The sequence below is a fragment of the Xenopus laevis genome, chromosome 1S (assembly GCF_017654675.1).
Source record: "Xenopus laevis strain J_2021 chromosome 1S, Xenopus_laevis_v10.1, whole genome shotgun sequence".
In the NCBI taxonomy this organism is placed as follows: domain Eukaryota; kingdom Metazoa; phylum Chordata; class Amphibia; order Anura; family Pipidae; genus Xenopus; species Xenopus laevis.
In genome coordinates, this window is record NC_054372.1 from 84973439 (window position 1) to 84999678 (window position 26240).

A 26240-nucleotide genomic window follows, 5' to 3' on the forward strand; every position below is an offset into this window, starting at 1 on the left:
ATTAACCAGCTTTAGAAACTACTGGAAAGGGGATGGTAATACCTAATATATAGTTTGACTATGAAAGGCAAATCACTGTAAATATATATTTTCCCTTTCCCTGAACAACTCTGTTTCCACACTTATTGGGATGTAGATAACTAGAATTCCCAAAATTATGACTAAATAGCCTCCAATAATGCAGTAATATTGCAGAAAACTCCAATATAAACATTGTGCCCAGCGACAGCATGACTACTGAGCAAAGAAAACCAATTGTTGTCTTATTTCTTGGTAGTCACCTGTGTTTTTGTGCACAGAAGGCCACCGGTGATCAACAACATGATCCATATTGCAGGTCACCCCCCCCCCCACACACAAAATCTCAGAGGGGACCTAGATTTTTTTTTTATACCACTGCTGCTCAGGAAATTAATAAGATGCTTACTTTTACTTTTACTGATGAGGACACCTTTTGAAAGAGACCAAATGAAGAGGTAGATGTTAATGGTCATATTTTGTCGATTTTTCATATATATAACTGTATTACCATATTCATCAGTACTAACCACCTTTAATTAAGACACTATGATTTTTTTTCTACAAGGTAGAAAGCCTTTTTGATTTAAGTCATTTAATTAAATCTAAACAAAAAGATTTGCATGAGGGCTAACTAAGCAGTAATTCCACAAATACATTACTGATCATATAATATGGGTATGGGATCTGTTATCAAGAAATTTGCTAAAGAGGATGCTTGATAAATATAATTAGTAACCTAACAAAAACTATTTTTTTTTCTACATTTGTGTGTATCATGCATATTTTTATAAAATAAGGTACAAAACCATGGAAAGCTACAAAAATTGATAGTACAGTACATCTCATAACTTTGTTGTGAAGTGCTTTAGGATTAAAGGAAAACTATACCCCCAAAATGAACACTTAAGCAACAGATAGTTCATATCATATTAAGTGGCATATTAAAGAATCTCACCAAACTGGAATATATATTTAAGTAAATATTGCCCTTTTACATCTCTTGCCTTGAGCCACCATTTCGTGATGGTCTGTATGCTGTCTCAGAGATCACCTGACCAGAAATACTTCAACTCTAACTGTAACAGGAAGAAGTGAGGAAGCAAAAGACACAACTCTGTCTGTTAATTGGCTCATGTGACCTAACATGTATAGTTTGTTGGTATCTTTGTTAGTACAGTGAATCCTACGATCCCAGGGGGCGGCCCTTATTTTTTAAAATGGCAATTTTCTATTTAGGATTACCCAATGGCACATACTACTAGAAAAGTGTATTATTATGAAAATGGTTTATTTACATGAAGCAGGATTTTACATATGAGCTGTTTTATGCAATATCTTTTTATAGAGACCTACATTGTTTGGGGGGTATAGTTTTCCTTTAACATATGTTGGAAGTACTCGGTAAGCCAGATGGCTTACAAAATTTCTTGCCTGTTGAATCGAGGCACAGACTGTTTTCCTCTTTCTTTGGATGTATGAAGCCAAGCTGACGCCTTGCACAGTGAGCTCTTTGTTGGGGATGCAAGTAATGTACTGTCTAACAGACATGCTGTGAAGCTGTAAAGGACATTTGCAGCTTGTTTGTGAGCATGTCAGATAAGAGCTCAGCTCCATTATCACATGTTCACCCTCAGATGAACAGATACTCTTATGTTAAAAGAAAAAAAAAATACTGTTAGGATAGGATAAATAACTTAGATTTATGTGTACATTATTTAAAAATGCCGTAGGCTGCAGTTTGTCTTATGAGAGACAAACTAGTTTTGCAAGTTTAAAAAAATAATATGTGACATTGTGTAAAAGGGTAATGTACAATTTCCACAATTGTTTTCAGCAGATCACAATATATTGCTTTGCTTCCAGATTTGTTTGGAATGACCAATTTTCAGGATATATTCAAATTCCATTCATTCTATATAGCAAACTGAAAACACATAACCAAGTTCTCCCATTCATATATTTAGTTGGCACTTGGCCTCTTATAACAAAAAACAGCAGCAATACTTTTTTTTATTTTGTGTTTTTAACTACTTGCCAAGAGTCAGTTAACTTATTATAAAGATTGTCTACAACTAGTAATTGAGCTAGATGTATGCATTTTAAAATAAAACAAAAACGTAAGCCTGTCATAACAAGTTCACTATTGAGTTATTTCACTGAATTTATAATCGCTATCCCCAATTCTATACACTGGCTTTAAATGCATTACAAGATATGTCTTGGCATGGGCAGGGAGTCATCTAAGTCCATTACCTAATGAATTTTGAAACAATAAATACTAATAATTTTCTATTTTCTGCATTGTGTGGTTTCCATTTTATTATTTTCATCCTGATAATTACCTGACCATTAAATACAATGTCTAAGAAGCCTCCCCATTTTTAGTTTTTTTTTTTGAAAACAAGGGAATGGTGATAAAGGTCAGAAGATTGTTGTTTTTTTTTTTGTTGTTTTTTTTTTAATTCCTGTGTTGAAAAAAAATGAACACCACTAATGACCCAATTATAGAATAGGAATCATATAATCATATAATAAGAGAATGCAAATACAACAGAGAGCTCAAATGACAGAATGGAAAAGAAAAAAAGATGTGATACATAAAATGCTGTTTGATTCAACACTCAAACTCTCCTGTACCTCTCCAGATTTGACCAGAAATCGACCATGCTTCCTTTACGCTGAGGAGGCACTTTCACAACCATGGCAGTCAATGCAGTAAAATTCCAGACAGATCACTTAAAGTAAAATAAAATAAAAATCACAATTGTAGACTAATGGCTTTAAATTGATAGACTCAGCCCAAGAAATACACAAAATTATGATAGATTTTTTTAAATAAGCAGATATACCAATTACATAATCCAAACCCTCTGGAGACTAGCTCCCATACTGTTCACCACTAGTGAATATTTACATTCCTCCCATATGCAACAATTAGATCTTTGAACAAGACCTTTCATTATCAGAATTAGAACTCATGACAAATGACGCTCCTTCTGGCCATTGCAGAAAGAGATTGACATAAGTCTGTATAACATACACTGTAGCATTGACCAGCTGCTAGAAGCACGCTTGTGCCATTGCTTCATCTAACCTACATTTTGGAGTTGAGGAGCTGCTAGAAACAATAAAAATGGGTTATTTGCCTTTAAAATAATTGTTACAAAAAATTAGGTGTTAGTACTGCACTTTGGCCAAAATATGTATGCTCATGTGCCCATTTCATTGCCCCTCATTAAATGTGAGTCCTACACTGCCAATAAGCATTCTAAGTCTGTAGTGCATTTAAACTCATTAGTCCATAAGCAAACAGTGTAGCCTAATAACACATCTCAGTGGGAAGAAAAACTTTCCTCCAATAGGAGACCTAGGCCCAGGTTGATCCAAAGAAGTCTATGCTCATATGTAACATACAAAAAGGGGGTTTATGGGTGCATTCCTAAGGTTAAGTTAAAATGTGTTTTAGTACAATGGAAGTGCTACTGATTTGGCCAAATAATCAATGCACATTCCCTGGTCCCCTGTCTAAGTAATTCAGTATATATGCAAGTGCATGTGTTTACAAAAACAGTGTTTTTTTAGTTACAAAGTTATGATCATAAAATTGATAAGCCACCATACCACATCAAGGTAAACTCCACAACGTGGTGCCTAACTTGTTTACCTCTGGTCATAGTATAAAAGTTCTTGTACCTCTCTGCATAGTAGCATTACTTGGAGTAAATGTCTCCTGAACCTTGGTTTCAGTCTGAGGGCTAGATACTCCCCGCCACTAGCTTGCAGCTTTTAAGGAGAATTCAGCCCGTAGTTTAAAAAAACCCTCCCCCCTACCCTGGGTAGTCCCACCTTCCCTCATCCCCCCCTAGCCTACCTGCCCCTAATTTTTTACTTAGCCCTCTGTGCAGATTCTGGCATCCATCTTCTTCTCCGGTAATCTTCATGTATGCAACTTTCCGGTCCCGAACAACTGCGCATGTGCCGAGAGTCACGGAAATTTCCGAAAAATGTTAAGAAATTTTTGTGACTTTCGGTGTATGCGCAGTAGTTTGGGACCGGAAATTTACTCCAACTGCGCATGTGCTGAGACTTCTGAAAAAGACTGAAGAAAGAAGATGGGGCCGTGAACTTCCGTGGCCAGAACTTCCTTTATAAAAACTGTTAATTTTAAGATCTATGCTCTATGATTTTTTCCCCATCATAATGCCATAAAATACTGAAGTAATTGCTTTTTTTACTTTTTTCCCCAGGGGGCTTCTCGACTGTCTTCATTGTAAGAACTCATGGAGGAATACGTTGTGCATTGAAGAGAATGTATGTTAATAACGTGCCTGATCTTAACATTTGCAAGAGGGAAATAACAATTATGGTAAGAAGATATATTGTATATCTATTGTTAGTGGACCCCTAGTGAACACTTAGGGGTCCTTTTACCAACAATCAAAAGTTTTTTTATTTTTTCTCAAGAATCAATGGGAGCTGTGCTGATCCTATTGAACCTATTTGTACTTTAAGAGGTTTTCAATTTTTTTCCGCTAGTAATTACTGTACCTGAAAAACGTCTTACTTTTTTGTGCTTCGTTCTGCATTTTTTCCCGTTCATAATTTTTATATTCAGATCTTTTAATAAATTACATGGCATTCATAGTTTTAGAGGAATAGAGTTTAATCATAGTTTCAAAAAGCTCTAAAACCACTAATATTCAATCTTAAATAAATAGGCTTTCACAAGTTGTCTGTGAAGGTTCTCATTCATCCAGGTCATGGTATATCTATAGTAATAGTCAAATCAACTGGACTTGCTGTATTTTTTTTTCCTTGAAGATGTTTCGCTAGTCATTCAGAATGACATGTGATGGACGTGTGTCTTTTTTCAACCTTACTTACTATGTTACTATGTGCATAAATATTTGTGGTTATATACCTTGGCTTCTTACAACAATAAACATAACCCCTTAGTAAAACCAGCATGGGGTCAGAGACCTCATGGGGGTTAGGTGTTGATTGTATTAGGATGATTGGAGCTATGAGATGTTATTTAACTGTCCAGGGAGAGGTGCTAAAACAGCATTGTATGTGGCAGACAGTTTATCATTTATAAATCATCTATTCATCAAAAAAATTCTACTAATTGCAAAAGTGGTCACGGAAGTGCCTACCCATATCAATATATTCAACCTTGTGATGTTTCTGAACAGATGTTGGCCCAGAAAGCAGCATTTTAATAGTAGAGCAAGCACTGAATCGTAAACATGCAGCACTTTGTCAAAAGCATATACAGTATATTTAACTATAAATAGTAAAAATAAAACAAATATATTTATCTATATTAATATCTACTTATTTTGTAACTTTTTCTGTGACTTAAAGACCAGACTGTTGTGATCAGTTTTTATTTGAAATAATTTGTTCATTATTTATACAACTTGTAATTTAATGTAGAGCTAATATAATTATTTACTAATAACACATTTATTCTGATTCCAAATTAATGAAGGCCTTTTTAAATCTCCTTTTCAGAAAGAACTGTCTGGTCATAAGAACATTGTTGGGTATTTAGACTCTGTCATTAACTCTGCTGGGAATAATGTATGGGAAGTCCTTATTCTAATGGAGTATTGCAAAGGTAAGTAATGTTATATTTCTAGTGTAATCTAAATGATGTTTAAAATTCTCTGTTGCTTAACAGCATGCTGGTTCTTTCATACATATGGACACAAAAACAACAGGGAAAGGTACAGTAACTGGTTTATGTGAACCATTCTCCTTTTTAAATTGTCTGTTAATGTAAGGACTTGTGTTAAAGGAGAAGGAACCCCTAAAAATGAATAGGACTAAAAATGCCATGTTTTATATACTGAACTTATTGCAAAAGCCAAAAGTTTCAGCTTCTCAATTGCAGCAGTGATTCAGGTCTTCAAACTTGTCACAGGGGGTCACCATCTTGGAAAGTGTCTACAACACTCACATGCTCAGTGGGTTCTGAGAAGCTAAACTTAGGGGTTGTCACAAATTATCCAGCAGAAAAGGAGGTTGGCCTGTCATACAAGCTGATGCTATATCAGCCTTATATTGTGACATTTCTATTCTATGTGTACTGTATGTTGTGAGTGGGTCCCTAAGCTCAGTAAGTGACAGCAGCACAGAGCATGTGCAGTGAATCAGTAAAAAAGAAAATGAGGAGCTACTGGGGCATCTTTGGAGACACAGATCTTAACTGCTAAAGGGCTGTGCTTGCCTGGGGTTGGTACGGAAGCCGAAAACATAACGTACAACATTTCTAGCTTACTTTTTTTAGGTTAACTTTCCTTGTCCTTTAAAAAGTCCAATGAGACATTTACAAGTGTACCCTTGTCACTGAATAAAGTGCTATAAAAAGTCCAACATTTGAATGATAATTTTTAGTTATAAAGTTTTATTGTTGTGTGGCTGCGGCAGTCAGCCTCTAAAATGATGACCGGATTCTGTCATTAAAGGAATAGTTCAGTGTGAAAATAAAAACTGTGTAAATAGATAGGCTGTGCAAAATAAAAAATGTTTCTAATATAGTTAGTTAGCCAAAAATGCAATGTATAAAGGCTGGAGTGAACAGATGTCTAATAAAACAGCCAGAATCCAACTTCCTGCTTTTCAGCTCTATAAGGTGGCCATACACGGATAGATCCGCTCGTTTGGCGATGTCGCCAAACGAGCGGATCTCCCTCCGATATGCCCACCTTGAGGTGGGCAATATCGGGCTGATCCGATCGTGGGCCCTAGGGCCCAACGATCGGATCCTAGCGTTCACCAAACGGGCGGTCGGATCGCGGGACCGCATCAACGAACAGATGCGGCCGCGATCCGACGGGATTTTTAATCCCATCCGATCGAGATCTGGCCGACTTTCGGCCAGATCTCGATCGGGGAAGCCCGTCGGGGGCCCCCATACACGGGCCAATAAGCTGCCGACACGGTCTGTCGGCAGCTTTTATCGGCCCGTGTATGGCCACCTTTAGTCAGCGACTTGAAGGGGGGGCCACATGGTACATTTCTGTTCAGTGAGTTTGCAATTGATCCTCAGCATTCAGCTCAGATTCAAAAGCAACAGATATGACCCATGTGGCCCCCCCTCAAGTCTCTGGTTACTGCCTGGTAGCCAGGGTAACCACTCAGTGTAAACCAAGAGAGCTTAAAAGCTGGAAGTAGTGTTCTCTTATACATCAAATCACTCCAGCCTTTATACATTACATTTTTGGCTAACTAACTATATTAGAAACATTTTTTATTTTGCACAGCCTATCTATTTACCCAGTTTTTATTTTTACACTGAACAATTCCTTTAAAAGGGACCTATGCGTGAAAAACAAAGTGCCAACGCATTATACTCTTATAAATACAGAAGATTAAGTACAGAAGAAAAAGTAGCAGATTTATTGAAAATTTCTGCAGAAATCCTTCTTGCCCCACCCCATCAGTTTCACTGTCTGCTGCCTCTTTCGTAGGCTGTGCAGGGGAGCTGGCAGCACTCAGCACACTGTGCTGTGGGATAGAAACCAATCAGCAGCTAGCATGACCTGATAGGGAAGGAAGCCTGTTATGCTTGTGTGATTGCTGGGCTGTAACTGACTGTGCCCTCTTATTGTGCTTCTGGCATGTACCATTAGTACATGCCCACCACCTTTGTAATACAGACAGCGACTGTAGCAGATCTAAGGGAATCTCTGATAAAAAGGTCCATTATCCCTTTACTGCTTTTTTTGTAGTTATGCTATCTCTCATTTAATGTTAGCTGACATACAATTATTTTGCAATTGGAGTTAAATGTACAGTGTAGTAATGTGACAGTTGCTCATGCGTTCACAGCTTCAACATTTGCTTATGAGCATAGATTACTGGATATTGCAGGTAAATGTGTCCATACATCAGTCAGTCCTGTGCATTATGCGACCAACTGGCCCTCAGGCCATACATGATACAGCTACATTTGTATTGTTCTGTTTGTCCTTGCAGACAGACACATTTCAGAACTGTAGGAAATAAAAAAAGAGCTGTTGCTCCTGCACAATTTTCAACCTACCCCATCAAAGAGCAGACCGAGATCCATGGTACACAGAAATCAGTGGGGATCTGCCAGCTGGCATGCATATTCCAAAACGTTTTGTATGATTTTTTCAGTATGTTTAAATATTTGTTTTCTTTAAGAAACACTCATCACTATGACATTTCTAGTCTATGGGCAACAAAAGCCTGCAGATCCTCAAGTGAAACTGTATGGACGTAACCAGAGCTGCAATAACTTGTAAGGTAGCTAACTTGTCACACTTGAAATCTAGATATCGTCCTCAAAATATGCACTGTGCTGCTGTACCAACAGGAAGATTAGAAACAAAATTACATAGCCTGACTTGCTTGAGTATGGCCCTCAAACCCTTCTGCTTTATTCTGTAACCCATACTTCCATATTTAGTATTTGACTAAAGTATTTTAAGTATTTTTTTTTTATTTAAAATGATTGTGCTACATCATCTCATGAAAAAAGGCCTTGCTTTTGTTTTGTATGCCAGCTGGTCAGGTAGTGAATCAGATGAATCAGAGAATTCAGATTGGGTTTACAGAACCAGAGATCCTGAAGATATTCTGTGACACCTGTGAGGCAGTAGCACGACTTCACCAGTGCAAAACCCCAATTGTGCACCGTGATCTCAAGGTAACAATATAACTTTGCCTTGGTGGGAAAATATTTTTTAACAAAAATGTAATGAAGAGTTGTAAATGCAAGGAACTGCAGATTTTTTGGGAACCTTTACTGTCAAAATGCATGGTGCACATACTATACTGTAAGAATAAGGACTTAAAATAGAGAAATCTCCTTTTTTGCAACTAAAACCCTCTTTTTGTTGCAATATGTTACGTCAGGTAAGGTGCTACTAAAGTTTGCTACATTCCTATCACCTCGCAAGCAGTCAGCAGGTAGCTTCTCATGGGCACCTGTTTAAAAACAAATATTCTATTGGTTGCTATGGGTTACTGCCCCTGGGCAAACTTTGTGCCTTTTATTACATATGGGGGTAGGATGCTAAGTCATGCAAGGGAACGTACCTATAGGGAAAAATGAAGTAATTTGGGGGTCTGAAAATTGACAGTGGTCACTGGTTGCTGAGTGTTAATGGACCTGGGAAGAGGCCACATTTTTGACTTTTAGCTAGTCAACTCTTCCTATTTAATTAATAACCTACCAGTTATTTGCAGGGGGTAGATACAGGGCACTATTTTCTTTAAAGAGATCTGGTGCCTAGGACACAGCTTCAGTGGAGACAGCACACATGTGCCTATAAGTTTTCCTTTTTTTGATTAAGTAAATATAATTAAGGTAGACATTAGTCTATTTAAATTGTGACTTTTTATATATTGTTATAATTAAGTATTCTTAATTGGTAGACTGGCCAATCACCTGTAATTGTGTGTATTTATTGTTTTTTACTTAAATGAAAAAGTAGATAATGTTGAAATTATTTTACTTTATCTTAAGGTTGAGAATATTTTATTAAATGATAATGGAAACTACGTCTTATGTGACTTCGGAAGCTCTACAAACAGAATTCTTGACCCGCAAAAGGATGGTGTGAACATTGTGGAAGAAGAAATTAAAAAGTATATATTCTACATCTTCAATTTGTTCAGTAGTTTATTATACTCTATATGTACTCCCAGGTTGCATATCTCGACTTTGTGCTTTGTCACTTTGCTTCAGGTCTGTTTCCAAAAGCATTGAGTAACCTTGTCAGTAGCTGTCAGTATGCACCTTCCACCTAAAAACACCAGTGATGTTATAATTTCCAAATTATTAAATTATAGGTTCTTGCGCAAGAAATATTGTTGGTCCAGAATTTTATGTTTGTGCTCAATAAGATTAAAGATTAAAATACATTTTCATTATAGTTTGTTAGTGGCCTGTAAATAATTTCCATGGACCAATATCAGAATGTACTCTTTTTTTATTAAAATTTGCAAACTTCTCTGATGGAATATCAGACTATATAATCCATGCCTTTGGAGTGCTTTTTGAGTGTTTGAGAGTGTTTAGGAGAAATTATATATAGGGCCAGTATGAAGGGCCCGATTTGCCTGCACGGCACCCCCAGGCCTCCTGGTCCTAGCGCCCGCTGTCCGAGGCCTTGGGGTGGTTAACTTTTAGATGTTATACAATATCCTATTCCTACCTACTTTGCAATTGGTCTTTATTATTTATTTTTATAGTTTTCAAATTATTTGCCTTACAATTTTACATCTTTCCACTGACCTTGACAGCCAAAACCAATTGCTCTGTGAGGTTACAAATTTTATTATTTATTATTATTATTTTTTTTTTCATATTGTAATTTTTATTGAAAGATCCAACATGGTACAGAATGAATAAAGTACAATCTCATATTCAGTATCAATGTTCTGTACATTTATCGCAACATAGTAAACTCTAAAACAAATACACTAAATGGCGTGTGTGGGATTAACCCAGGGGTTGTAGGAGAGAAGACCAGGGAGTATAAGTAGAGGAAAGGAAGGGGAGAGAGAGAAGGAAAGAAAGAGAGGGGAAAAAAAAGGGGGGTGGTGATTAGGAGATTTAGATATGAGCTTTATAGCTCTCTGTTTCTTTAAATGATAGCCACCTCCACCAGATAGCCATGAAGTTCATGTTTTGGTCCTCTGTGCTCGCCGAGAGTTCTTCAAAGACATACAGCTCTTTTATTTTGGCAAACCAGTCTTTCACTGTTGGCACCTGTCTGGATTTCCAGTGCAGGGGAATAAGATACTTTGCTGCATTGTAGAGAAAAGGTTCAATGGAATGCTTAAACACTTAGGTAGGCTTATCCATGTGGAACAACAGGTAGTAAGCAGGCTGTATAGTTTAAGACTTCTGCAGATATGTCAATTATGCTGTCCCAGTAAGTCTTTATCATTGGGCAGTCCCAAAAAATGTGAAGCATTGTTCCTTTATCTTTAAGGCATCTCCAGCACAAGTCAGGGGTTTGCGGATATATACGCCTCAATTTTACAGGCGTCCTGTACCAATTGGTTAGGATTTTATAATTTAGTTGCTGTATCCTGTTGCACCTTGTGCTGTACATGAGTTTTAATACAAGATTGTCAATCTGTTCCTCTGTCAGTGTAATATTTAGCTCCTTATTCCATGCTTGAATAAAGTGTAGATTGGATAGGTCTGTAGTTTTTTGAAGGCATTTATTATATATCATCGCTATGTTATGTCTAGGTGGGTCTAGTAGTGTGCAGTATTTCTCAAAGGTTGTTAATGGATGGGCTAATGTTGCTGTGCCCCCAAGAGTGTGATAAGAGTGTGCAATTTGTTTACATTTTAGATGGTCTAGAGCCGTGAAGGGCTTGATGTCGTGGAATTTTTGTTTCTAATTAGTACTCCTTTTTCTATAAAGTGTGTCAGCTGCAGATTCCCTTGTATCTGCCAGTGCTGAAAGTATCCTGGTTCAAGGCTCACTAGGAAAGCCGGGTTGTTCATGAGTGGTATAAGTGGAGATTGGTGTTTAGTGAGAAGGTGTGTCGTTTTCAGCTCGTCCCACATATTTAGTGTATACGTTACCGTGGGGTGATCCTTGTATGGGAGTCTTCTGTGTATGTTGTCTATTCAGGGGAGATGTATTAGGTGATGGTGTCTTGTTGTTCTATTTTGACCCATATTTTAGCCTCAATATGATGTGACCAGTCTATGATGTGATTCAGTATTGCAGCTTGGTGATAGCGAACTATGTTTGGTAGGCCCGCACCCCCTTTTTTAAGGTATCTGCATAAAATTTTCCAGTTTAGCTGTTTTTTCCCCAGCCATATGAATTTGGTGATTAAGGTGCGTATACTTTTAAAGTATGAGTCTGGAATGGGCATTTGTAGTGCTTGAAAATTGTGGGAGAATATTCATTTTTACTGCATTGATTCTTCCAAACCATGAGATAGGGTTAGAGTCTCAATTGTGTAAATCTCTTCTTAGTTTATTGAAAAAGTCTTTTATGTTTATGTCTATCCAGTCTGTATAGTCTTTGGATATTTTAATCCCTAGATATGTAAATGTATTGGGTGTCCAGGTGTATGGAAAATATGGTTGAATTGTGGCTATTATATCTGGGGGCACCGATATATTTAGGGCCATTGATTTGTTTTGGTTAACTTTAAAATTGCTAAGTTCTCCAAATTCTGTTAGGGCTAGATTCAGTGCTGGTATTGTTTCTACCGGATTTGTGATTGTAAACAATAAGTAGTCTGCATATGCCAGGATCTTATGGTGCCGTTCTGCTATCTGCAGGCCATGTATTCTTATTGTGTTTAGGAGTGCCTCTATTGCAAGTATAAAAAGGAATGGGGACAGAGTGCAGCCCTTGCGTGTTCCGTTTTTTATGTGAATGGGGTGAGATAGCGAACCATTAATTTTGACCCAGGCGGTAGGGCCTGAGTATAAGAGTATAAGGTCTGTATCCACAGCCTCATATTAGGGCCTATGCCATAATATCTTAAGCATTCCATCATATATGACCAATTCACTCGGTCCAATGCCTTTTCGGCATCTGTCGACAAAAGTAATATTTTAAGCTGGCGTCTTTTGGCTACATGTAAGAGATCTATAAGTCTTGTGGTTTTATCACGGGCCTCTCTCCCTGGCACGAACCCCACCTGCTCCGAATCTATAAGATACTGGATACAGTTCTGGAGTCTAGGTGCTATTATTTTGGCGAGTAATTTTATATCATTATTAATTAATGAGATAGGCCGATAGTTTCCCGGTTCCAGTGGATTTTTGCCTGGTTTCTGTATTAGTGTGATATGAGCTTCCAGCGAAGAAGTGCTAAACTGTTTCTTGTTGGTAATGTCCTTCATCGACTTTGTGAAATCTGGTGTCAGGATGTCTTGGAATGTTTTATAATATATGGCAGAGAAACCGTCCGGGCCAGGGCTCTTTCCGGTGGGGGTGCCTTTCAGGGCTTGTTTTATTTCCTCCCCTGTTATGTCTGCTTCTAGCGCATCTACAGTATATCCTCGTTTCATAGCTTGGGAGTTTTAGATTTCCTAAGATATTCCTGTATTGGGTTAGCTTCATGTTGGCTCACTGTATTATGTTGGTCTCCTATTTGATAGTTTGGTATAATATTTTTCGAAGGTGTTTGCTATCTTATCTATGGAGTGATGTATTTTACCTTTGTCATCCTTAATGGAGGAAATATGGTTTTTCGCTTGTTTACTTTTCAAAACCCGTGCTAGGAGGAGCCCGCATTTGTCCCCGTGTTCATAGAACCTATGTCTTGAAATAGTGATAGCTCTCTTGGTAAAGTTGTCAAGTGAATTTTTAAGCTCTTGTCTAGCTATAGTGAGTTTGGATAGTGTTTTCTCTGAGCTTGTTTGTTTATGTTGTGTCTCTAGTGCCCGTATTTTAGATAGCAGAGCATTTTGTTTGTCCATTTTACTTTTTTAATTCTAGAGCCAATTTGAATCAGGATTCCTCTAATCACGCACTTATGTACCTCCCAGCATGTTATTGCTGAGACCTCTGTTGTGGCATTTTCTTTAAAGTATGTTTGTAGGTGTTCCTTTAGTTCTGCTATCGTTTGTGGGTCTTTGATTATTGACTTGTTTATTTGCCACGTGTTTGGCCTGGGAGTTGTAGTCGGCAGTTGAAGTGTTATTGAAATACAAATGTATTATTAACTTTTATTTTTTATTAAATATCTTTCTATTCAGTCCCTCTCCTATTACTATTCCAGTTTCTTCTCATTTAAACCACTGACTGGTTGCTAAGGTAAAGACGCTAAAGACACTAGCAACTAGACATCTGCTAAATGACAAACTGGAGAGCTGCTGAACAAAAAGCTAAATAACTGAAAAACCACAAAAAATAAAAATGAAAGCCAATTGCAAATTGAATATCGATCTCCACCTCTAAATACATACATGATGTAAACAACCCCTTTAAAAGCAAATCCCAGTTCAGGAATAATGTTTTTTACCTTGTCATACAGCTTTCATAGTTTTTACTATGAGAACATTTAGTACATAGTAGATATACTTCTCCGTGCAGAATGCCCTACCTCTTTATATTTTGGATGTATTTGTAGTTTTGTTGTATTGATGGTAACTTTCTCCCCTTCCCAGGTACACAACTCTTTCTTATAGAGCTCCTGAAATGATTAACCTCTATGGAGGAAAGCCGATTACCACAAAGGCTGATATTTGGGTAAGAATGAAATTATTCCTAATTTCAACATCTAAATGAAGTGACCTGCTGATTAAATATTTTATAGAAGAAAAAAAACAGCTGTGGCACAATTAAGGGATGAAGAGGCAATTGTATTTAAATAAAACAATTCTAGGTTACTCTCATTTCTTTCATGGTCCCTTCAATTTTAGCAATGGCTAATTAGATCTATTTCCCTTATACCTTTGGGGTAAGGTCATACTGGGCTATTTGGGGAGATTTCGCCTGGTGATTAATCGCCTCGTCTTTGCAGTGACCTATCTCCCCGAATGCCTTACTTCTGTCTTGCGCCGGCTAAAATGAAAAGTAGCCTGTGGCATGGCACACGTGTCGCTTGGTATTCCGAAATCGCCTGAAGTTCGCAAGGCAACTTTGTGCGACTTCGGAATACGAAGCGACGCATGTGCCATGCCTCAGGCGATTTTTTATTTTAGCCAACGCAAGACAGAGGTAAGGCATTCGGGGAGATTGGTAGCCGCAAAGACGAGGCGATTAGTCGCCAGGTGACTAAATCTCCCCAAATCGCTCAGTGTGACCTTACCTGTAGTCAGTCAGAAAACAAAGATAAAAAACACTAGGATGACAAATGTTCCTTATTGGCCCCCTTGACTTCTAATACATAACAGTGTATATATATGACAAGTCCTAATCATCTGCAACATTCTGTTCTTAATTGTGTTTTTGAGAAGTATACTTATAGTATATTATATACACAGTTTTATTCTGCCTTTTGGTAGTGTCTAAAAGCTAACCTTTGTGTTTATTTCTGTTACTGATTCTTGACTATACAAAACTCCATGGCCACAATAAAATGCTAAAACCATGATTTTATCAGCAGATTAACACCAACAGTATCTCCCTCATTTCTATAGCCTTATATTTTATCCTAAATTTATGTTGAAAATTATGTTCAAAATTATAGAAATGTAAATCTGGCCACAAATATAGTGAAGTTGCTGGGCTGTTTAGTTCTTTTAAAAGGTTAATTTATCACTGTTTCCTGCCAACTAAAAGATTCACAAAAGTTGTGACGTAATTGGGAAAACAAGGAGAAAGCAATAACAAAATCAGTAGTGGAGAAAAGATTAGCAAATCTAAAGGCTAAACTACGCTGGAGATTGTGTCAGTTTGGCCGATCACACTGATCACATCCTACAAGTTGGATGCAAGATAAAAACCGATATTGTATTGGAATTGATCAAATATATCTGATCTGAAATTACATTACAGCTGTGGGGATCAGATTTTTTAGCATCCTACAAATCTTGTTCTGTTGCATGGCATTGCTTGGGAAGGTCAGATAAAATCTTACCCTGATCAAAATATCCTGTGTAGTTTAGCCCTAAGGGAAAAAGTGCTTAGAGTTGAAAATATCACCTGAAAAATGTATAAGAAGAGCTCTTAATAGAAAGGAAGTAAAGACAGTGTAATGGGAGAATCAAATTAAAACTAGCTGTAAATGGGCTGACAATTGCTCCTAAATACCACCAGTTTCCAGCTTATTGGCTTGTGTATAGCGACCAGTATTGGGTTGGAATATATATTTCTCGGTTTGCAAAGGCCTTATAGTTGTTGATTGTGTAAGTCTGGATGGGCAGACCTGTTCCTGGCCCAGAACAAGAGACCTGTATTTTGTCTCCTTTAGACCTTTGTGCTGACCCTCATGGAGTTTTAATACCAAGCGAACCTCAGGCTGGCCACTTTCCTTTCCATAAATGAAATCACTCCATAAGGTGGATTAGCACAAATGATTTGCCTGGTTCATTTATTTTGCACTATATAAAGGTCTGAACCCTACCCCAATTCCCAAGCAAGATTTCCATGGACTGCTGCATAGCTGGGGATTGAGTTTTTATGAAGCCCTGGATAGGTTATTACAGCTTTATGATGAAACACTTGGGAATACTGTCAGTAATTAACTGAATAAGGCAAATGAAATAGATGGGCAGACAGAAATGTATTCAGTATGTTCAATTGTGAATTCAATAGGGGAGGAAATTTGCCTTAAATCAAGAGTTTTCATACTACTGCTCCTACCATATATAGTAATGATGAGCTCAGGAATCTGTAACAGCTGGACTGAATTTTATTATTGCCTTCAATTTCCACAAAAAAAGGTTTTCTATTTTACAGTGGGGTGATTGCTTCACTGCTGAAACTTTAACTTTTACATTATGAGAAGTTTTTTTAAAACTATTTCAAGGGATCGTCACTCTCCATAATGTTATGGGATATGGCTTTTTCTTCAAAACAGCCAAATGGTGCGCAACATTATTTTAGGATGCATTACATTTTATTAGTCTGTACTGAGCAGTTCACAAGCAAAGCCCTGCTTTTTCAATGACCCAACAATCTTGAAATGAGAAGGGAAAAGAACATGCAGCTAAAAGCATAAGGTCTGTGGTTTGCTTCTTCCTGTCTAACACCACTGTTGTCATGGCTATGAATATCAAACAGCAGCTTTCATATTTATATTAGTATCTCTGTGATGGACATGCCAAATTTTGGAGGATAAATGAGAGTGAACCAAAATAAAATCTGTGCAGGGCTTAAATTATAACTCTATTTGTAATCACTTACCCTAATATTTGGGATTAGGCACATAAATGATTCTGCTGAATACTGAACTAAATCTAAATCTTAATCTGAGATTTTGAGTGCAATGAAAAAAACTTTATAGTAATTGTGACCAATGTGTTGAAATTGGTTGTCCAGCACTGTAAAGAAGTGTGAAGTGCAAAGTTTGCTACAGTTCTCACCTTTAGCAGCCAATTATCAGGTAGCATTTAATTGTCATCTGTTTAAAAGCAAATATCTTATTGGGTATTGTGAGTTACTGCACTTGAGCAGTCGTTGTGCTTATATTAAATATGGGGGAGTACGTTTAGGGTTTGAATCATGGGTTGAGCACCAAGGATTTGCCTGAATCCAAACAGGGACTGCTCAACACCATCTACTTGTATGTGCCATTGGATAATGTTAAAAAAAATCCCTTCATGTAAACAGTTGCCCCCCCCCCCAGCTGTTACAAAATGAGAACTGCCTGCACCCATGACTGGAAGCAGGGTTATCTTCTAAGAGGGTTATCTTCTAGAGGGTTATCTTCTGATATGTAGTATTGAATAGTTAGGTTTTTCTCCATGTAAGCAGTTGGTCCCCAGCTGTTACAGAGTTCATGCTTTTCTGGAGATAGTTGATCAGGAACAGTTGGAGGGCTACAGTCTGATATCTGCTATTCAATAATAATATATTACTCCATGTGTGGGAGTGGCCTCCTAGATTTTACAGAACAGGAACTGCCTGCACCATTGGCTAGAGTTTGTGCATCAAGGATAGCTGTAGAGACACTAATATATGCTATTGGACACTGACAGTTTTCTTTATGTGAGCAGGTTGGAGACTGTACATGGTAGAAGATGCGTAAATGAAAATGTTGGGAATAGAATCTAACAGCTGATGGGACAATGGGACATAATAGAACAGGTGTTCTGAACCTTTTTTATACTCATGAGCCAAATTTAAATATAATGAATAGTTGGAGAGCAGCAGAAGCATGCAAGAAGTTCCTGGGGGTGCCAAATATGGGCTGTGGTTTGCTTATTGGTAGCCCCTATGTGGACTGGAAGCCTACTCGAGGCTTTTTTTGACAGTACATATCATTAGTATACAACTTAAGTCTGCCTCCAAGCCAGGAATTCAAAAATAAGCACCGGCTTTGAGGCCACTGGGAGCAGCATCCAGTGGGTTGATGAGCAACATGTTGCTTGTGAGCCACTTGGTTGGGGATCACTGCAGTAGATCTTTAGCTTCAGCTACTGTTTCTCTAATTGACATGAATAGAAGAAACTATTATATTATGTACCTTGTAAAAAGCATTCATTTTAAACAATTAGATTTTGCATCTTTTTTTAATACAAAATATAAATACTGAAGCACTCCATGTATAAAAGTACAATAGACTTCAAATACATTTAAATACATTGTCTGACTGTTGTATGCCAATTATATACATTTTGTTTTCTAGGCCCTGGGCTGCTTACTGTACAAACTATGTTTCTTCACTTTGCCTTTTGGTGAGAGCCAGGTTGCAATTTGTGATGGAAATATCACAGTTCCAGATAATTCACGCTATAACCACACATTGCACTGTTTGATTAGTAAGTACCAGTGTCCACTTTTTGTGATTTATGACAGTATGCTTTTATTAACAGAATTATTTGAATTTTTATTTATTTATGTATTTATTTTTGCCTGGACATTATTAGTTATTAGTGGCCCTTGCTCTTTTAGAGGACAAGAAAACCACAAATACACGTACATGTATGGGTCAGTGCAAAGGCCACTTTTAATTACTCTGATGAGCCCTGAGCATGGAGTATATGCCTAAGATTTTCACAGTCACCCAGTTGGGTGATTCAACTTTGTTGATGGCATAAGGGCTACCCAGATTATCAGTCATTCATAAAATTAAAGCTGATTGTTTTGTTCTTCAGATAGCAGAAGGATGTCAGTGCGGCAGCACTCCAGTAACAAGTAATATTTTGTTCATCTAAACCTACCGATTAGTATGCGGATGCAACAAACCCACCAATAAACCTAGCAGTGATCTGAAACCTTTGTTTCCTTCAATTAATTATTAAGGGACCACAAAAGCACTGTGACACCAGAAGGGGCATTTACAAATGTGGTGCAGTATGCAGTGTCATTTTTGCCACAATGCAGCATTTTTTACCAGAATTCCGTCACATCAAAACGAATGTAAATTTGCATGCAGAAAACTTCTGGGGGGGTCATCAAAAATGCTGTTTCTGAGGCAAAACCAATAAATGCAGAAGAATTGTGGAATGTAACATGTGCCAGAAGTTGGCGACTCCATGCAACACAGATGTGCAGCAGTTCTCAGAAACACTGGTTATATTAGTTCAGTGATTCAAATCAAAACAGAACCTTGAATGTTTGAGTTTGTAAAGAATATAATATTCAATTTTCTTCACTTTCTGCAAAGAAATAACATAAATTTGATACATTTTTCTTCATGTTTTGATTTGAAAGAATGTGCAGTGTTCCCAGTGCATTTGCATGTATGGGAATAAAAGCTATTATAAGGACTTTGAGATTTATTCACTTTTTAAACACACTATTATTCTGAACACAACTGTATGTACAGGAAGGCCAATATCTTTTTTCAATATTTTAGTTGCAGATCTAAATACTGTTGCTCAGTAAAGCTTTCAATCAAAATCATTTAGCTTTATTTTTGATTAAGACTTCAAAATCTTGCAGTGTTGTAAAAAATAGATTTAAGGTAGGATATGACCATTGTGGTCTAAATTTTTTGCTTTCTAAAAGGGAGAATAGTAGAATAATAACAGACCCAGAATTGGGGGTAGACAAAAGAGGCACGTGGTTAGGGTGCAATCGTGTGTGTATGTGTGGGGGCACTATTTGCAATTGGGGTTAAAGTTTTTTTTTTGTTTGTGTGTTTTTTTTTTGTTATTCAGCAGCTCTCCAGTTTGCAATTTCAGCAATCTGGTTGCTATGGTCCAAAGTACCCTAGCACAGATACTGTACATTGATTTAAATAAGAGACTGGAATATGAATAGGAGATGCCTGAATAGAAAAGGAAGTAATAAAATATAGCAATAACAATAAATATGCAGCCTTACAGAGCATTTATCTTTTTTTAGATGGGGTCCTTGACCCCCATTTAAAAGCAGGAAAAAGTCAGAATAAGATGGCAATTAATTCCCAAACTATCAAAATAAATAATGAAGACCAATTGAAAAGTTGCTTAGAATTGGCCATTCTATAACATACTTAAAGTTAACCACCTCTATAAGATGTTTGCATATTACCAAAGCAGACTAAGGTAAATCATTAAATGTGCTCAGCTGGATCGATATACCTTCAAATGTATGAGGTGATAGAGCTTCCTATTCTATTGAAACTATAAATATGAATGCCTATAGAGTTTTCATTCACCAGTAATCATCCGGTTCAGTTAGAGTGTCTACTTTCCTCATTGTAGGTTTAAGAGGGAGCACTGTAGATGTTTAGGTGCCCAAATATTGAGAAAATATTGAGAGTGGAACTACTGACATATCCAGTGTTCTGCAGCTTGTTCCATGTATATCTTCTGAATTGTAATATGTTAAAAACAACAATACAGTTCTTTAAAAATGTAAATTATTTGCCATTAACTTCAGTTATTTTTTTTTCTCTCCAGGATACATGCTGGAACCGGATCAGGAGAAAAGACCTGACATCTATCAAGTATCTTATTTTGCCTTCAAGTTAGCCAAAAGAGACTGCCCATTTCCAAATATATATGTTAGTATTTTGCAATTTCTGTTCTCTAAAACACGAATAGATATAATATTTGTATATACAGCAACCTTAATGGAACAGTTCAGTGTAAAAATAAAAAGTGGATAAATAGATAGGCTGTGAAAAATAAACAATGTTTCTAATATAGTTAGTTAAGCAAAAATGTAATCTATAAAGGCTGGAGTGACTGGAACAATTCCTTTAAGCAATACTGCTATTTATTGAACGACAAATCCTACAGTGAAATAGGATTTCTTGCAATATTTTGATTTTGAAGAAAAAGTCCACATAAGCCAAATCTAATTCTAAACAACTTGTTTTGAATCATTTGTCTGTCCTTTGTTATTCACTCCATTACTGTACTCTGTCTACATGTACCATTTAAATAATATAGCAATTGTCAATTCTATTTTTTTTTACATTATTTTATAGAACTCTCCAATTCCTCATGTGCTTCCAGAACCCATGACAGCCAGTGAAGCAGCTTCAAAAAGGAGCCAAGCAAAAGCAAGGTAGGATCATTTTCTGTTTGGGAAGCTGCTTAATCCCAGCAGTATACAGTATGTAGGATTTGGCCAAATCAGTATTGTTCTTCTGAACAGGATCCAAATTGTTAAAGATATGTATATTTGAAACCCTGGACAACTAAAGTAACCATTTTTTCCTCATACTTGTATTTGAATATGAAAATTAGGGTTCAGATTTGGTTCATTTCTGATTTGTGGCAGGGGATTAAATATTTGATCAAATCCAAAATCCCTGGTTGTCTTCAAACCAGCAGCTAGGTCTTATAATTTCTCTAAAGGGGCATATTTTTGATCATTCAGTCATAGTTTTCTGACGAAAACATGAGAGTTACTGACCTCACTTGTGTTTTATGCAGTCGATTGCTTTTGTTTTCCCCCCCAATTCTTGTTTTGTAAAAAACAGGTATATTTTTTTTTTCTATGGATGGGACTAGTATATATAATTACAGTCATATGAAAAAGTTTGGGAACCCCTCTTAATTCTTTGGCGTTTTGTTTATCATTGGCTGAGCTTTCAAAGTAGCAACTTCCTTTTAATATTTAACATGCCTTATGGAAACAGTAGTATTTCAGCCGTGACATAGTTTATTGGATTAACAGAAGATATGCAATATGCATCATAACAAAATTAGAGATATTACAGCAATACTTAGTAGATTAGTAGAGCCTCCTTTCACAAATGTAACAGCCTCTAGACCTCTCCTATAGCCATTGATGTGTGTCTGAAATCTGGATATCTGTATTTTTGACCATTCGTCCATACAAAATCTCTCCAATTATTTTTTTATGTATAAAACGTTTTCAGCAGTTGAAGAGATCTTGCAGCAGGCATACTAGGGATAAAGTGTAATTAGAGACTAAAAATATTTCTTTGTTTCCAGAATAACGGATGCACTTGGGCCAACAGAAACGTCAATTGCACCAAGACAGAGACCGAAGGCCAATGCCTATACAGCTTCAACAAACGTGCTAACAATCCATAGTTCAGCAACCCCAGCAAAGATGCCTGGTCAAGGTGTTCAGGCTCATCAAAACCAAAACTGTAATGTACTCTAATGTACTCATAAATTACATATTACAGAAATTGATAGAAAAAATAAACACTGGTAATGTGTGCATGCTTGTTGTCTACAAGTTCACCTTGTAAATAGCAAGCATGCATGCTCCTTTGTTCCCAGATAGCCAAACAGCTAACATAGTTAACTGAAATAAAGTAGCATGCTCTACAACTTAGGTAAGATTTACCAGTTCAGATACTAATTTGTTTGTGTCAGTGATATGTTTTAAATGCACTTTACTGAAACTGATGGTACATGTTAAAATTCACTTTATTTGTTTTACTAGTAACAACAGCAGTACGGCCTGATAATAGTTATGAAACCGTGCTGGCAAAGGGAGGCAACCAACAGCCTCCACAACAACACAGAGTTTTGCAACAGCTGCAACAGGGAGACTGGAGGTTACAACAGCAGCATCAATTACAACAACAGCAGCATCAATTACAGCAACAGCAACTGCTCCAGGAAGCCTACATGCAGCAGGTACAAACCCATTCCTTCCATAAAGCAAATTTAAATCAACTTCTTCAGTTCAGTATTAAAGGGGTTGTTCACCTTCAAACAACTACTTGGTTTTAGATAGAAAACCAGAAATAACAACTTTTTCCAATGACTTTCTATTTTCTATGTGTGACGGTTTTTCTAATATTAAAGTGTAAAGTGTCATTTCTCTCCTTCTGAAGCAGCTCTGGGAGGGGGGGTCGCCGATCCTGTAAACTGTTCTAAATGGATACATTTAGTTGATACATTTCTTATCTTTGTCCCTGCTGAGCAGAATCTCTGGGTTTCATTACAGGCAGCTGATAGAATTGTTGCTAAAACTCCAGAGATGCTGCTGAGAAATGGATCAACTCAATGTTGCAAAATTGTAACAGTTTAGAGTCTGCACCTGAATTACTGAGCTGCCAGACTCAAACACCAGAGACATTCACCTTTAAACTTAGATGTTGGAAAAAACGTTAAAAATAAATAATGGAAAGTAATTGAAAAAAGTCTTTATTTCTGGGGAACAATCTAAAAACAACTGAATTGAAAAAATGTGAACAACCCCTTTAATGTACAGGCACACAAAACTTTGTCGCACATGCTTACTATTCTCCAGAACAGTTATCAAGATGTCTGATATTACCTTTTCTTTGATGTTAATCACAGGTGGGAAAATGCATGCATTGTCTATGCTTCCTGTTGTAGCTCTTGGTTGTCTCATGAGTTACTATACAGAGCATATGGCAATACCAGGGACTGTAACATTTCACAAATATTTGTGTGTTGTTTATATTTTGGCTGTCTATGTGATATATAGTTAAAAAAAACATATGTATTTCCCATGGCATTCATATTTATAGGGTATCCTTGTACTTAGATGTCAGGCATTTATGAATTCAACATTCAAGGTGCAAAAATAGAGCTCAATTCACCATGTATTTGCACTTTTTTTTACCTTATGTTACACATTAGTTGAATACAAGTCACTTAGCTCCATTTTGTAGAACAAGTCCAAATGCATTAATCTAATGAAAACAGAACTTCATTCAGCTCTGTTTTCAGCAGTGGTTTCGGGGAAAGGTAGGTAGACGTGTTGGAGATCAACAGCACGGACAGGCTGCTATGGGGCCCTTTACTTACCTCCTGTCACAAAGTGGGCAAAAGTAAAGGACCCCATAACAGCCTACAAAGCTGTGTTTTTCACCTTGCACAAGATTTTATTATCCGGTTTAATGTGCAAAGTACAGTCAGACACTGAGTAGAAGTGCCCTTTTGAATGAATGCTAATGGCTGCTCCAAATTCTCTTGCGCTTGCAAACACAGTCTCAGTGACTGAACTATTTGTCTTTGTACTAACAAATGCTTTTAGATCCGTGGGCTTTTTGACAGAACGTACATAAACGACATATTCAATATATACATCAATATGTGTGTATGTTTTACATAAGAAATTAAAATAAAGCTAGGGACTTGAACTGTGGTGGGAGGAACAGGAAACATTTGCATACAAGTTTAATATGTATTCATGTTTTGTAGTCACAATAAAGGTTGTGTTTTTATATTTTACCTCTGCCAGGACAGGTGGGTGGTTAAATTAAAAACCAGTTCAGAACTAAATTTTAACACTTTGGTTTAATCATTTTTTAACAGTATCAACAAGCAATTCAACAGCAAATCCTTCAGCAGCAATTCTTAATGCATTCTTTTTACCATCAGCAACAGCCTTCACTTACATTTCCAACCATGGTAAGTAAAATACACTAAGCAGAGTTGGTTAAATTCAAACTGGGGGATCTTGAAGTATTGGCATCCGTTACAAATTACAAATTGCTAATGGATTTATCAAAGCACATGAGTGTGTCAGTTCTTCAGAGACTGTTTGACTGCTTAGAACTGTCACTTTCAGTTATATCCTGTGGGTGTTAGAAACTTTCTCGTAAACAAGCCTAATCAGTGTAGGCTTGATATTGGTGGAAATGTGATAGTAAACACTTTTTTGGCACAATACAGCCTATTTTAATAAATACTGTAGTGTGCTATATCACATTTTCTCACATAGTTCATATGTGTTTCTTGTGGGATCAGCAGAGCCATAACAAGCTCTAGTCCATGTTATGGTAATACTACTGAATGATCTACTTATGAAATTGGCTGCACAACAACCAGTGGTGTAGCCGAGGCGATCACATGTGGGTAAATCACAGACAGGAGGGCAGGGAATATTTTGTGCGTGTGCAGTGCAAGGGGCATGGCTTCAGCTGAGACCTGGCTGCATTCGTTACACCACTGGCAACAACAGTACACTTCTGATTAAATACATTTCATATCATGTTTTCAAAGGTTCATCAATATCAACAGACACATATACAACATCAACCGCAAGTCCTTGTTCAGCACCAGCCGCATGTTCAGCACCTGATGTCCCCTGAAGAGTTTACACCAGTTTTATATGCTACATCATTACCTGAGCAAGCGGGAGGACTGGGAAACTCATCCAGTACCAAGTAAGCAGACATGTGGTATAGTAAAGCAACCCAGTACAGCAAACCTAGGTATTTTAATGATTAACGGCAATTTTGACATGGAGACAATCAAGACAGTGAGCAATGAGGAGCCTTGACTGAGGTTTTTATTTTAGGGTATTAGGATAAGAAACACAAAAGCATGAATGTAAAGCTGTGACAATACAGGCTCAGATTTGGTTAGGCTGATTTTGACCATAATGTCTAACCAACTGTACATGTATGTCCAGTCATGGAGACCCTCAGACCAATGATCCTGTGATCCAGGTAAATCAAAAAATCATCAGCCCTGATGGAAAGTTTCTCTTGCTTGAGGTAAAGAAAGTGAAGAAAAGAAAGCTGCATCTCTGTGGTTCCTCTTCACATTCTGCTCTTCTGATTGTTGGGGAAGTGGACCCCAACAAACGGAATAGTAGTAAAGTGGAAATGCACATGCATAACCCACTGCACGTTATCCGTCTGTTTGACCCGTGGGCCAATCAGTTGTTCACTGTGTCAATCAGGCCATGCATGACCACCTTAACTCTATAGGTAGATTTATGATGGAGACTTAACTATGGGGTATTTCACTTTACAGTCAACCTTTAGTTGTTGTAGTAATATTCTGAGACAGTTTGTGTTTATGTTATAGTTTATGTTTATGTTATAGTCTTCATGTAATTTACTTGTAATTGTTCCACAGCTCACAGGTAGAAAGTTGGAATTTCAATGCTTTCTATTTGCCCTAGCAAACAGTACTTAAGAAGTAAGAATAGGATGAATAAAAGAGGGCGAGATCAGAAATATAAGCATTAACAATTATTAATATAATACAGATGAAGCTTCACAGTCTCTTGGTTTCAGAGGTAATTTACAGGCAGCATAGTAACACTAGCAAGATCAAATTTAAAAATATATGAACTGGGGATTCCTAAGGGTTTAAAATTTTATCACAGTTATTAAAAGGTTGGTTACAAACATCATATCAAAATAATTTAAACTGAAAAAATACACATTTCCATTGAGTTAAAGGGGAGCTGTTACCCTAACAAATACAATAATTCCAAATTATGTTGA

General features: G+C 37.1%; 1 protein-coding gene across 2 annotated transcripts in view; it reads left to right on the forward strand.

The window, feature by feature from the left end:
- LOC108706817 (BMP-2-inducible protein kinase) overlaps positions 1-26240 on the forward strand; it is a 67084-nt gene that overhangs the window by 18713 nt on the left and 22131 nt on the right. For both annotated transcript variants that reach the window (XM_018243546.2, XM_041579853.1), the window contains exons 2-13: positions 4269-4387; positions 5539-5644; positions 8562-8704; positions 9527-9648; positions 14161-14242; positions 18288-18420; positions 20491-20594; positions 21024-21103; positions 22000-22160; positions 22463-22659; positions 24313-24408; positions 25003-25166. In XM_018243546.2, the coding sequence (XP_018099035.1) occupies positions 4269-4387; positions 5539-5644; positions 8562-8704; positions 9527-9648; positions 14161-14242; positions 18288-18420; positions 20491-20594; positions 21024-21103; positions 22000-22160; positions 22463-22659; positions 24313-24408; positions 25003-25166 (1507 nt within the window). The remainder of the gene's footprint in view (positions 1-4268; positions 4388-5538; positions 5645-8561; positions 8705-9526; positions 9649-14160; positions 14243-18287; positions 18421-20490; positions 20595-21023; positions 21104-21999; positions 22161-22462; positions 22660-24312; positions 24409-25002; positions 25167-26240) is intronic.